General features: G+C 50.2%; 1 protein-coding gene across 1 annotated transcript in view; it reads left to right on the forward strand.

Moving 5' to 3' along the window:
• The window catches only part of LOC107112912 (rho GTPase-activating protein 9-like), a gene marked incomplete at its 5' end in the record, with an annotated part of 15,773 nt that overhangs the window by 896 nt on the left and 1,824 nt on the right, over positions 1-13,053 (forward strand). Inside the window, 8 exons of the mRNA XM_015414120.1 lie at positions 493-591; positions 4,121-4,247; positions 4,910-5,020; positions 6,420-6,518; positions 6,686-6,763; positions 7,289-7,342; positions 8,248-8,382; positions 11,611-11,716. Of these exons, the coding sequence (XP_015269606.1) occupies positions 493-591; positions 4,121-4,247; positions 4,910-5,020; positions 6,420-6,518; positions 6,686-6,763; positions 7,289-7,342; positions 8,248-8,382; positions 11,611-11,716 (809 nt within the window). The remainder of the gene's footprint in view (positions 1-492; positions 592-4,120; positions 4,248-4,909; positions 5,021-6,419; positions 6,519-6,685; positions 6,764-7,288; positions 7,343-8,247; positions 8,383-11,610; positions 11,717-13,053) is intronic.

Genomic DNA, 13,053 nt, shown 5'->3' on the forward strand with positions numbered 1-13,053 from the left:
CGGAGAATGCGTTCTGACTGTCACTCAGCGGTAGAACATCTGCTTGGCATGCAGAACATCCCAGGTTTAATCCCCAGCGCCTCCAGTGAAGAGGATTGCATAGTAGGTGACGTGAAAGCCCTCTGCCCGAGCTCCTGGAGAGCCACTGCCAGTCTGAGTAGACAGTCAGTGGACCAATAGTCTGATTGACCAATTGATGGACCAATAGTCTGATTCCATGTAAGACAGCTTCATATGTACGTGTGGCTTGGTTTTCCTGGGGAGTGGGTCTCAGGAATCCCCTCTCCACGGGCTCTGTTCAAATGCAGCCACAGGACCGAACTGACCCATTCCTAAGACGGAAAGTCATCTTCTTAATCGGTCTTCTGTTTTCTTACACACTTTCCCCCTCCAATAATCAAATCATGCCCACAAGAAAGAAAGAATAGTGGACGCGAGAGGAACACCCCACCTACCCTAACATGGCTACTCCCTTTTTCCTTGTATCCACAGTTCCGCACAGTGACCGGCAATGAATATCTTTTGCAATCAGATAGTGAAGTTATCAGCCAAGACTGGTATCAAGCTATCAAAGGAGTCATCCGGAGGCTGGTGAGCGGAAGCCGCAAGTGGGGAGGAGCTGCCAAGAAACTTATTCTGACCCAGCTGGGAGATCATAAGGGCTCAATGAAGCGTTACGTGTCTTGACTTGGATAGCCCAGGGTAGCCCATTCTCATCACATCTCAGAAGCTAAGCAGGGTCGGCCCTGGTTAGTATTTGGATGGGAGACCGCCAAGGTTTATCAGGGTCGCCGTGCAGAGGAAAGCAATGGCAAGTCACCTCTGAACAACTCTCACCTTGAAAACCCCGCGGGGTCACCATAAGTCAGCTATGACTTGATGGCGAAAAAGAAGCATGATGTGTGAACCCAGTTATGATATTATATGTATTCTGACTGTGACATGGGAAACTCCAGAACGGGGCATATGGCTCCCCCATGGCTGTTTCAGCTCGAGAAAATGGCACAGGAGGGAACGATGAAACTCCTTCTTTCCCCATGCCATGCTTGCAAGCAGGAAGTGGCCCTGCAGCTCTCGGAAACACGGTTCCCCTGATGTTGCATGTACTGCTAGCTGCGTTGGGGGAGCCCCGACCCAGCTTGGGTCACACATAACCCTAAGCGGCTGAGCAAAGCCTGGGCCTGTAGAAGATGTCCAGTAGCAGGTAACATGCCAGGAGCAGCCCGTTCAGGACCTAGGAGAGCTCTAATGCAGAGCAGATGTTGCTTTGACAAGGGCCGGAGCCCAACTGAGCTCTGAAGTAATCTGCCAGCTAGATTCATTCAAGCCTCATTCATCAGCTTGCAGACATTTCAAAGGCGGAAGCTGTGCACTTCAGCATTGCTAGATGGTCTCCGTGTGGAGCTTACAGAGGGATGAAGGGGCAAGTGAGATGACTCCTACTACAGTTCCTTTTTTGGTGGATCTGAATCCTTGATCTCAGCGGTAGCATCAGGTGTGAAGTCACCTGCAGATTCCTGTGGTTGCATTGCGGTATAAACCAGGGGTCTCCAACGTGGTGCCCATGGGCACCCTGGCACCCACCACCACCTTTCTAGGCACCTGTCAACTGTTTCTAGAAAGTGGGTAGGGCTTTTGACCAGGAAGGCTTCTGATAGGCCGTTGGAAATCTGTTTGGCTGTGCAGATTTCTAAAAACGTTGCTTTGGCAGCAGCTGTCACTACTGCACAAGGATCTTCACCGTGTGACGGAAGGTAGGCTGCGGCAGCCATTTTATGGCCGCTATTTTGGGAGCCAGTTTGGTGTAGCGGTTAAAAGCGCAGACTCAAATCTGGGAGAACTGGGTTTGATTCCCCACTCCTCCACATGCAGATGCTGGCTGACCTTGGGCAAGCCACAGTTCTCTCAGAGCTGTTCTCTCAAGAGCAATTCTCGAAAGAACTCTCTCAGCCCTACCTATCTCACAGGGTGTCTGTTGTGGGGAGGGGAAGGAGATTGTAAGGTGCTCTGAGACTCTGAGTGAAGGGTGGGGTATAAATCCAACTCTCCTCCTCCTCCTCCTGCTGTTGTGCCCACCATATTATGCCAGACCTCCAAAGGTGCTCGTAGACATAAAAAGGTTGGGGACCCCTGATATAAACCTTCTGCTTCAGGGCAGAGTGGCATGTTATGTTGGAGATCCCATGATCATATCTTCCAGCGTGCTTTTTGAACCCTCAAAAGCAGCCCTGTTTGTATATGGTTTGAGTCTGGACTACAGCTGTGGTGGATAGCTTTTCCCCTTTTTACCAGCCAAAAAGTACCCACCCAGCTGCAGTTATCACTGGTAGAGAAGGCAGCAGGTACCCACTCCAGCAATGTGTAGTTTGGCCCTTGAAGATACTGACAGTGATGTCCAGGAGATGAGATGTGTCAGAAAGAGTGGACTGGCAGGACTCATGCCATCTTGGCCTGTGCTGTTTTGCAGCCCTAATCCAGGACAGTGTGGCTTGGCCACAAAGCTGAAACTGGGGTCAAGCAAGGTCTGGAATGAAAGGAGAGTACCAAGAGTCATAGAATCATAGAGTTGGAAGGGACCTCCATGGTCATCTAGTCCAACCCCCTGCACAATGTAGGAACTACTAAACATTGTTGGAAACATACAGGGAAGGGCCATGGTAGGGGAGAGTAGAAGAGATTGGATTTATACTCCACCCTTCACTATCCGAAGGATTCTCAGAGTGTCTTACAGTTTCCTTTCCCTTCCCCTCCCCACAACAGACACCCTGTGAGGTAGATAGGGCTGGGAGAGCTCATTCGAGGACTGCTCATGAGAGAACAGCTCTGAGAGAACTTGTGACTGACCCAAGGTCACACTGGCAGCTGCACGCGGAGTAGTGGGGAATCAAACCCGGTTCTCCCAGATTAGAGTCCACGCTCCTAACTACTACACCAAACTAGCTGTCATTTGTTTTGTATGTGGAAGGCCCCAGGTTCACTCCCCAGCATCTCCAGTGGAAAGGATCAGGTAATAGTTGAGGTCAAAGAGCTCTGCCTGAGGACCCGGAGAGCTTTTGCCAGTCAGAGCAGATAATACGGACCTTGATAAACCAGGAGTCTGATTCAGTATAAGGTAGCTTCATTATCAAAGGGGGTTTGCCGTGGCTGAGTGGCAGTCATCTGCTTTGCATGCAGGTGGTCCCAGGCTCAACCCCCAGCATCTCCAGCCAAAAGGATCAGGCAGCAGGTAATGCAAACGCCTTCGGACCAAGACACTGGAGAACTGCTGCCGGTCAGAGGAGATGGTACAGACCTTGGTAGGCCAACAGTTTGACTTGGTAGAATATGCATAGTCAGGTTTAGGGGTCAAGGATGAATCAGATCGCAAGTATTTGGCCAACGGGTGCCCTCTTAACCGAGGACTCTGACCCACAGAAACGGCACACTGTTCAGAATACAAGATGAGTAAAAGGTAAAGGTAAAGGTTCCCTTGCTCGAAAGCCAGTCGAATCCGACTCTAGGGTTACGGTGCTCATCTCCGTTTCAAAGCCGAAGAGCCAGCGCTGTCCGAAGACGTTTCTGTGGTCATGTGGCCGGCATGACTAAACACCAAGGTGCACGGAACACTGTTATCTTCCCACCGAAGTGGTACCTATTGATCTACTTGCAATTTCTTGCTTTCGAACTGCTAGGTTGGCAGGAGCTGGAACTAGAGACGGGAGCTCACTCCGTCATTCGGCACCCTGGGTCTTGAACTGCTGAACTACTGACCTTCCACAGCCTGCAGTTCAGCGTCTTAACCACTTGAGCCACCACAGCCCCACAAGACGAGTACAAAATGCAAAATTAAGAATACAAAATTAAGCAAGTTTGGTGGTGGAAAGTGTTGTCAAGTCGCAGCTGACGTACGGTGGCCCTTTAGGATTTGCCAGGCCGGAGATGAACTAGGGGTGGTTTTCCATTGCCTGCCTCTGCTTAGCAACTTCCTTGTCAGTCTCCCACCGCCGAAGTCCTAACCAGGGCCGGCCCTGCTTAGCTTCCAAGATCTGACCAGATCGGGCTAGCCCGGGCAGTCCAGGTCAGAGCTACATTTACAAGAACCTATTTTGTCCCCTCATCTTTCCGGTCTTTCCCTCTCCAGGATGAAGAGAATCCTCTGGATGAGCCTCTTCTGTATCCCCTCTGCCGGGCAGGCAGTGCAGACCTGGTGGATCTCAGCTACGACGAGGAAGAGGAATTGGGGTGCCAAAAGAGTGAGACCTCGGCAGGTATGGGCTAAGCTGATCAGGGGGATGAAGAATCCTATGAAGTTTTTGGGATTGTAGCCAGGGGTCATTTCGTAGAAAAAGAGGTGCAGGGGCTCATTAGCATAACTCATTAGCATAACTTATTTGCATATGCCACACCCCCTGACATCACCGGAAGTGTGTCAGAAGGCAACACCCACCGCTCAGGTGCCACTGGACTGTTTTGGATTGCTAGCTATTGGGAGGGGGGGAACGTGCAGATCTGTCCTTGCAGAGGAGGGAGAGCTTCTACCTGCATAAAACTTGGTCTTAAAGGTGCCACTGGACTGTTTTGGACTGGGGGACCGGGGGGGGGGCTCTGCAACTTACCTGGCTGCTTCTTGCTCTGACTGAGGGCTGCTGGGAGCAGGGGGTGGGGCTTGTTGCATGTGTCTACCCCCTGGGCTCTTTACTGCCGGAGCTCCGCTCCTGTAGGAAAGGACCCCTGATTGTAGCTACCATTGCATGAGGGGGGAGGGGATTGGTTTAAAAAAAACACCTCCCTGCAGTTGGGAAGGAAAAGTGGAGCTGGGGCCACCTTTGATAGACCCGTGGACTGACTTGGCAGGGGGCAGCTTCAAGGAATTTGTGTATTGTAGCGGCTTCACCTCCTTCTCTCATCTCCTCCCTTTCCCCATTCTTAGCACCTTCAAGTCCTGACAGAGTCTACAAGAAACGGGTCAAGAGCAAGCTGAGACGGTTCATTGCCAAGCGGCCACCGCTGCGGAGTTTACAAGAAAAAGGACTGATTCGAGGTGAATGTCCAAGACCTCAGCCTCTGGTGGCAACCACCATGGGCTAAGTTCAGAGAATACATTTTCTGAGACGGTCTTGTCACACTGCCACTGCCCAGCGCACATGTGCTGAGTCTGTTGAGTGCTGGCTGGACAAACCCGTGTTACTTAATGCGTCGAGTGAAACCCTGGAAAAGTCGAAATCTGCCCCCATGCAAAGTGGGAACCACCCCTGATGCCACAGATGTCTGTATATTTTGAGAAAGGGAGGCATTGTGGCTCAGTGGCAGAGCATCTGCTCGGTATGTGGAAGGTCCCAGGTTCAGTCCCCAGCACCTCCACTTGAAAGGATCAGGCAATAAGTGATGTGAAAGACCTCTGCCTGAGACTCTGTATAGGCACTGTCAGTTAAAGCTGACAGTACTGACTTTTGCTGCTTCCACACAGGGGTGGGAAAAGTTGCCTGTGCTGTGGAAGCAGGCGTGAGTGATGTGGAGGTTTGTGAGAAGGGCATCTGTCTGCCCTATCCTGGCGCTGCTCACTGATGCCCTGACCCCCTTCCCCTTTGTTGCCTTGGCACAGAAGTGCAAACAGGACAGAAATCTTGCTGGGTCCGCCCTGTGGCCTGGTGGTTCTGCCTTAACACACGGGGGGGGGGGGCTCTGCAACATACCTGGCTGCTTCTTGCTCCTCATGGCCGGACTGAGGGCTGCTGGGAGCAGGGGGCGGGGCTTGTTGCATGTGCCCGCCCCCTGAGCTCCTTACTGCCGGAGCTCCGCTCCTGTGCGCTCCTGCAGGAAATGACCCCTTGAAAGCCAGGCTGGGTTGGAAAACATCCCCAGGCCCCCTTTCTGCAACTAAGGGAGGCTCCAGCGAACCATCCATGGAAGATCGCAGGATTCTGGGTCTCCTTTGATTAGTGGAATTCAAAGTCCTCCAGCGCTGTCCGAAGACGTTTCCGTGGTCATGTGGCCGGCATGACTAAACACCAAGGCGCACGGAACGCTGTTACCTTCCCACCAAAGTGGTACCTATTTATCTACTTGCAATTTCTTGCTTTCGAACTGCTAGGTTGGCAGGAGCTGGAACTAGAGACGGGAGCTCACTCCGTCATGCTGCGCACTCGGGTCTCGAACTGCTGAACTGCCGACCTTCCACAGCCTGTAGTTCAGCGTCTTCACCACTTGAGTCACCGCAGCTCCTTGGCCCATGCCCTATATCCTATTATGCTCAATGGGTTACCGCCATTCTTAACAGTGCCTGTGTTACTGCATCTATAGCTTTGCAATAAAAGTATAACCGTTCCTGAATGTGTGTACTTCGTTGTAAGCTGTGGGTTCTGACACGAATGCACAGCAGGGCTTCCCATATTATGTCATCCTATCCCACCCTGCTAAGCCCCTGTCCTTTTTATCCTTAGACCAGGTCTTTGGCTGCCGCCTGGAAGCCCTGTGCCATCGGGAAGGGGGCACAGTGCCACGCTTTGTTCAGCAGTGTGTGGAGGAAGTCGAACAGAGAGGTAAGTGAGCTTAGTAGTTCTTTGAACACAGCTCGGAGAACCCTTTACCTAAAGCCCCATTTTGGCTGCTATGTTTTCCCCTGACCTGACAGTACACTCCTATGTGCATCCCAGCAGTCGCAAAAGGTTCGTAGAATTCATAATGACCTCCCTCCCTCCCTTTCCAGGTCTGGATGTGGACGGTATCTACAGAGTCAGTGGGAACTTGGCCGTTATTCAGAAGCTGAGATTCATAGTTGATCGTGGTGAGTGTTTACAGTGATATCTGGGGGTGGGGGGTGGGAGTAAGCAGGGAAGGAAGTTGAAGGGGAAGGAGACGCAAAGTCTCCAAGCCATCTCTTCCCCTACAGTGCTTTGCTTTGGGTAAGGACAGATTTGAAGAGCAGTAGGGCCAGTCTGACTGCATCTCCCACTACGTTCGTTTCAAATGTACCCTTTTCAGTCCTGATTGAGCTTCGGAAATATTGGCCTGCATGTTCTTTTCATGGTTGACTGAACTGGGGGAAGAGCCATGGGTGGAAGACACTTACTGCCTAGTGACCATGCCATCAGGAACACCTGTCCGCCGCCCAATCGCCAGGCCATTTTGCTTTTGTGACTTTTAAAAAATGCGAACCAGCATTTGATTTGCTGATAGTTATGTATGCGAGGCAAGTTCTGAAGCCAGGATCACACCATATGTGAAGGACCCACCGTGTTCAGTGTTAAAATGCCACATCGGCCTTCCCTTTTCCCACGTGACCCTCTGTAACTATTATGTTGCCTTGCAGAGCGAGCAGTGACATCGGACGGTCGCTATGTTTTTCCGGAGCAGCGTAGCCAAGGTAACGTCGGGTGCATCTTGGTTCCCTTTGTGTCTGTATGATAGATCCTGGCAGCTACACTGGTCCCTTAGAGCAAGTGAGATGGTCAAGAGTGTCTATCTGACACTCTTCGACCAACTGGTATTTTGAATGCAGTATGCAAGCTTTTGAGTCATGCAGGACTTTTCCTTCTGGCTGGATACTCAAAAGAACAAGACACATGGCTGTTTCTGTGCCAGGACCCCACATAATTATCCTAAGCTTTGGGGTCTTCCTTGAACCTGAGATGGAGAGGGAACTTTGGAACATTCAATTACATTACAAACAGGGGAGGTTTCTGCAGTTAAGCAACGCGTGAAACATTTTGTTGTCTTCAGAAATATATATTCAAAATGGATTTAAGGCGTGTCTGCTTTTTAAAGCATTCTCCGGACCTCACAGTTCCTTTGTGCAGGACAGGGAATAGGTGGGGCATAAGAGCCTCTGAGACGGATTCTACGGAGGAGAGGCCATTAGCCGCAAGGTATAGATGGAACATTATGTCTGGAGCAGTGATGTTCTGTATTCTTGGTGCTTTGGGGGAAATAGTGGGAGGGCTTCTTGGAGTTCTGGCCCCACTGGTGGACCTCCTGACGGCACCTGGGTTTTGGCCACTTTGTGACACAGAGTGTTGGACTAAAGAGGCCATTGGCCTGATCCAAGATGGTTTCTCTTATGCTCTTAAATCTTTTTTAAGAATCCTGGCACTCTAGATCCAGCTCTGCATTAGCAACAAGCGAGGATGGAACCAGAGGGTGATAGCTACTATCTGGTGCATTAATCTGGGGTCTGATCTATTCTGCAAGACATAGGTGCTGAGCTCAGGGGCCTGCTGTGACCCCTCGGGTACCTCTGTCCACACTGACTCTGCTGTTTACCCCCACCAGAGGATAAGTTGCGTCTTTCCGACCCTCAGTGGGACGATGTGCACGTGATCACTGGGGCCCTCAAGCTTTTCTTCCGGGAGCTCCCTGAACCTCTGATACCATACAGCCTTTTTGATGAATTCATGGATGCTGCCAGTAAGTGCCTTTCCAATTCCTTTTCCTTTGTCACAGCAACCAGTGTGCACGATACGGGCCTGAGTCAGGGTTGAAGATCCTTGTTTTCAGCATCAGAGCTCAGCTCAGGAAAAACACGCTAACGGGATATAAATGAACTTGCATTAATATTCTCCGCAGAAGAAAAATGATCTCCCCCAAACCCTCTTAGCACCTTTTCAGATGCTACTAAATTCTAGTGCAGAATAGGGTCCAGAATAGGAGAGAAGCCATAGCTCAGTGGAAGAATATCTGCTTGGTATGCGGAAGGTCCCAGGATCATTTCTGGAATCTGTAGTTAAAGGATCTCAAATAGCAGGTCCTGGGAAAGATTGTTATCACCCGAGGCTCTGGAGAGCTGTGGCCAATCGGAATAGACCATACTGAGTGGGACGGATCGAGGATCTGATTCAGTCTAAGGCAGCATCATGTGTCCATAGGTATATAGGATAGATCACGTGTCTTGCATAGATCATTTGCTTCTGCTAGAAAACCTACGTTTTTTTCTGGCCCAACAATTCTGGCTAGGGCACAGCCACATCTTGAACATGGATGCAGCATCAGTGCATAAGGTCAGGGTGAAGATAGATGTCACATGTTAAGAGCTGTAAGGTGTAGTTTGAAAGCTCTCTCATCAGTAAAGATAAAGGTTTCCCTTGCTTGAAAACTAGTTGAATCCGACTCTAGGGGGCGGTGCTCATCTCCATTTCAGCGCTGTCTAAAGACTTCTCCGTGGTCATGTGGCTGGCATGACTAAACGCCGAGGCGCACAGAACGCTGTTACCTTCCCACTGAAGCAGTACCTATTTATCTACTTGCAGTTTCTTCCTTTCGAACTGCTAGGTTGGCAGGAGCTGGGGCCAGAGACAGGAGCTCCCTCCGTCACGCGACACTCGGGTCTCGAACTGCTGACCTGCAGACCTTCTGGTCTGCAGCTCAGTGTCTTAACCTCCGAGTTTTCTGACGCAGGGCAGTTTTTGATGCTGAAAATCTTACTCTGTACTTCAGCAGCACATTAAACCATGAAAAAACCATCTATGGAAGACCCCAACTGGACAGTGATTATATTACTACTACTACTACTACTACTACTACTACTACTACTACTACTACTACTACTACTACTACTACTACTACTACTACTACTACTACTATTATTATTATTATTAACACACATCTTAATCCCTGCAGCCATTTTGCAACTTATTTTGAAATGGTTGCAGTTTCTAAAAAATAAAGCTAAGAGTGAATGTTTGTATGCTTAAGTGTATATACAGTACTTAAAATGTGTTTCTTAAAAACACCGATGGCCCACCTGAAGCACGGGAAAGGGGAGCAAGGCAGATGGCTGAACCAGCATTTAATGCTGCGTCCCCTCGTGTATCTTCCCAGAATCAAAGGGTGGGGATGTGTGATTAACACATGGGATTCACTGCCACAGGAGGTGGTGGCGGCTACAAGCCTGGGCGGCTTCAAAAGGGAAATAGATAAGCACATGGAGCAGAGGTTCATCAGTGGCTATTAGGCACAAGGTATAGATAGGATCTCTCGGTCTGGGGCAAGTGATGCTCTGTACTCTTGGTGGTGGGGGGGGGGCAACAGTGGGAGGGCTTCTAGTGTCCTTCTCCCACTGCTGGACCTCCTGATGGGCACCTGGTATTTTTGGCCACTGTGTGACAGAGTGTTGGACTGGATGGGCCTTTGGCCTGATCCAACATTGGCGTTTCTTATGTTCTTAATGTGAGGAGATTCAGTATCATCCCATTAGCAAATCCCTACTTCCCGTAAGCAGCGGTGGTGAATGGGGTATGGAAATGTATTAGTTTTTTCAACTACACATTAATAACAAGTAAGTACCATCAAGATAGGAGCTGCGGTGGCTCAAGTGGTTAAGACGCTGAACTGCAGGCTGTGGAAGGTCAGTAGTTGAGCAGTTCGAGACTCGACTTGCCATATTATGGAGTGAGCTCCCATCTCTAGTTCCAGCTCCTGCCAACCTAGCAGTTCAAAAGCAAGATACTGCAAGTAGATAAATAGGTACCACTTCAGTGGTAACAGCGTTCCATGAGCCTTGGTGTTTAGTCATGCCGGCCACATGACCACGGAAACGTCTTCGGACAGCGCTGGCTCTTCGGCTTGGAAACGGAGATGAGCACTGCAACCCTAGAGTCGGACTCGACTGGCTTTCGAGCAAGGGAACCCTTTACCTTTACTTTACTTTACCATCGTTGCAATCGATTAATGGTGCCCCCTTAAGGGTTTTCAAGGCAAGAGATGAGCAGAGGTGATTTACCGTTGCCTTCCTGTGCACAGCAGCCCTGGTCTTCCTTGCTGGTCTCCCATCCAAGTGCTAACCAGGGCCAACCATGCTTAGCTTCCAAGCGCTGACAAACTCACAACTTGTCTGGGCTATTCAGGTTGGTAACTACACACTGGTGGTGGAAAGTGTTGTCAAGCCGCAGTTGACTTAATAGCGACACCGCCTAGGGTTTTTAAGGCAAGTGACGTTCAGAGGTGATTTGCCAGTACCAGGAAGATGATACGTTAGTGGCAGTCATGCATTTATGTCCAAAGGGTTGCTTGGTGCTTAATCAAGTTGCAGAGCCAGGCTCACACCACTGGCTAATGACCCAATGTAAGCACTGTTAATTTGGCCCTAGAACATGAGTCTCCCCTTGCATATGCTGCAAATGGTTTTTCTCTGCAGCTTATTTATTCCACAAGAGGAGCCCTGAGCTGCAGGTGGGAAGGCCAGAAGCCCAGGCCAATTTCTGGCCTCTTGGCTCCTTTGGGAACTGGTGATGTCCCCGTAAGTGAAAATAACGTAAAAGCAGCCATTCTGGATCAGTCCATGCACTCCAGCATCCTATTTCCCACAGTGGCTGATCAGATGCCCCTGAAAGGCGTGTAGGAAGAATGTGGGAGTCCAAAACATCCCCCAGCTGTTGCCTCACAGCAAGTGGTATTCAGAGGCACAGTACTTCTGAACACGGAGGCTCCATTTACACCTCCTCCTCCATGAATTCAGCTCATCCCCCTCTGAAAGCAATCTTAGCTGGTGGCACCACGACATCCTGTGTATTCTGTCCATCAATGATGCATTGTGTGAAGAAGTACTTTCGTTGGTCTGTCCTGAATCTGTTGCCCATCAGTGTGCATCCTTCCCACCCCTGCAACTGAAGAATGGCCTGTTCCACTTTCCCTATGTAGAGTTGTCTGACCCGAAGGAAAAAGTATCCAAGATGGTGGGGCTGGTCCAGAGCCTCCCCCAAGCCAACCGGGACACCCTCCGTTATTTACTGGAGCATCTCCGCAAGTAAGGGATTAATCTCCTTGCTTTCTTACCTGTTACCTGTCGCCGGCACATGCTACGTTTGTTGCTAAAATTACAGCTGGCCCGTCAACCGTATTCCTCTGATGAGTATGTTTCCAGCTGTCTAGTTTTTGCAATCGTATTTGCTTTGCAAGCATATTCTGAGTTTTGCAAAAACTGGAAAATAGTGTCATTTGGCAGGTAGAACTGCATGGCACCTTGCGGGGGGGGGCACACCTTCAGATTCGCGGTATTGAAATGTCAAAATATATATTTCTAGGCTGTAGATAGAAGGAAATGTTAATGTTTCAAAGATTCTTCATTGTGATATGCAGAGATAAATCCGGGAATGGTTTTAAGCATGTGCAAGGTGCCCCTCCCACATCCTCAGGGATCCCCAAGCATTTAAAAACAAAATCCATATTTTATTTATTTAGACATTCAAGGCCCACTTTTCTCCCCAAGAGGGACCCATAGCGGCTTACAACGTTGTTCTTCCCGCCTCCATTTTATCCTTACAATAACAACCCGAGGGGGGGGGCGGATTGAGCTGAGAGAACGGGACTGGCCCAAGATCACTTTGCAAGTTTCTGTGGCAGACCGATGGCCCACAGCTGGAATTCCAAAATCCCAGTCCAACACCCTGATCCCTACACCACACTGGCAGAATATATTGGCACGAGCAGGGACGGAACTTACAGGGAGGCTGCATCTCTTCTCCCCCTTTGCTTCCTTCTCCTCCCTCCCCCCTTCTCTAACAAGCTTCCCCTTTTCTCCCCCACCTCCCCTTCTGTGTTAACCTACCCCCTTCTCTGTTTCTTCCCCTTGGTGCAGTGGTTAGGAGTTGTGCAGTGGTCTGTAATCTGGGAGAACCGGGTTTGCTTCCCCACACATGCAGCTGCTAGTGCGACCTTGGGTCAGTCACAAGTTCTCTCAGAGCTGTTCTCTCATGCGCAGTTCTCGAAAGAGCTCTCTCGGCCCCACCCACCTCCCAGGGTGTCTGTTCTGGGGAGGGGAAGGGAAAGGAGATTGTAAGCCGCTCTGAGACTCCTTTAGGCAGTGAAGGGAGGGGTATAAATCCAATCTCCTCTCCTCCTCCTCCTCCTCCTCCTCCTCAGAGTATCCCCCTTTCTCCCCCTCGCCTTATCTGACCTCTCTCTATTCCTCCCTCTTCTTTCTCTCCTCCCCTTACCTGACAACCTAAACACCTCTCTTTTTTGTCCCCCACCCCACCCCTTTCCCATCAATTTCCTCCTATCCTTCTCTGTCGACATAACTCAGCCCTAATTCTCCCCCCTCCCCCGGTTTCCTTCTCTGACAAGTCCCCCCTTTCTTCCCCA

Source organism: Gekko japonicus, unplaced genomic scaffold, assembly GCF_001447785.1.
Source record: "Gekko japonicus isolate JY-2015 unplaced genomic scaffold, Gekko_japonicus_V1.1 scaffold4019, whole genome shotgun sequence".
NCBI classification, from domain to species: domain Eukaryota; kingdom Metazoa; phylum Chordata; class Lepidosauria; order Squamata; family Gekkonidae; genus Gekko; species Gekko japonicus.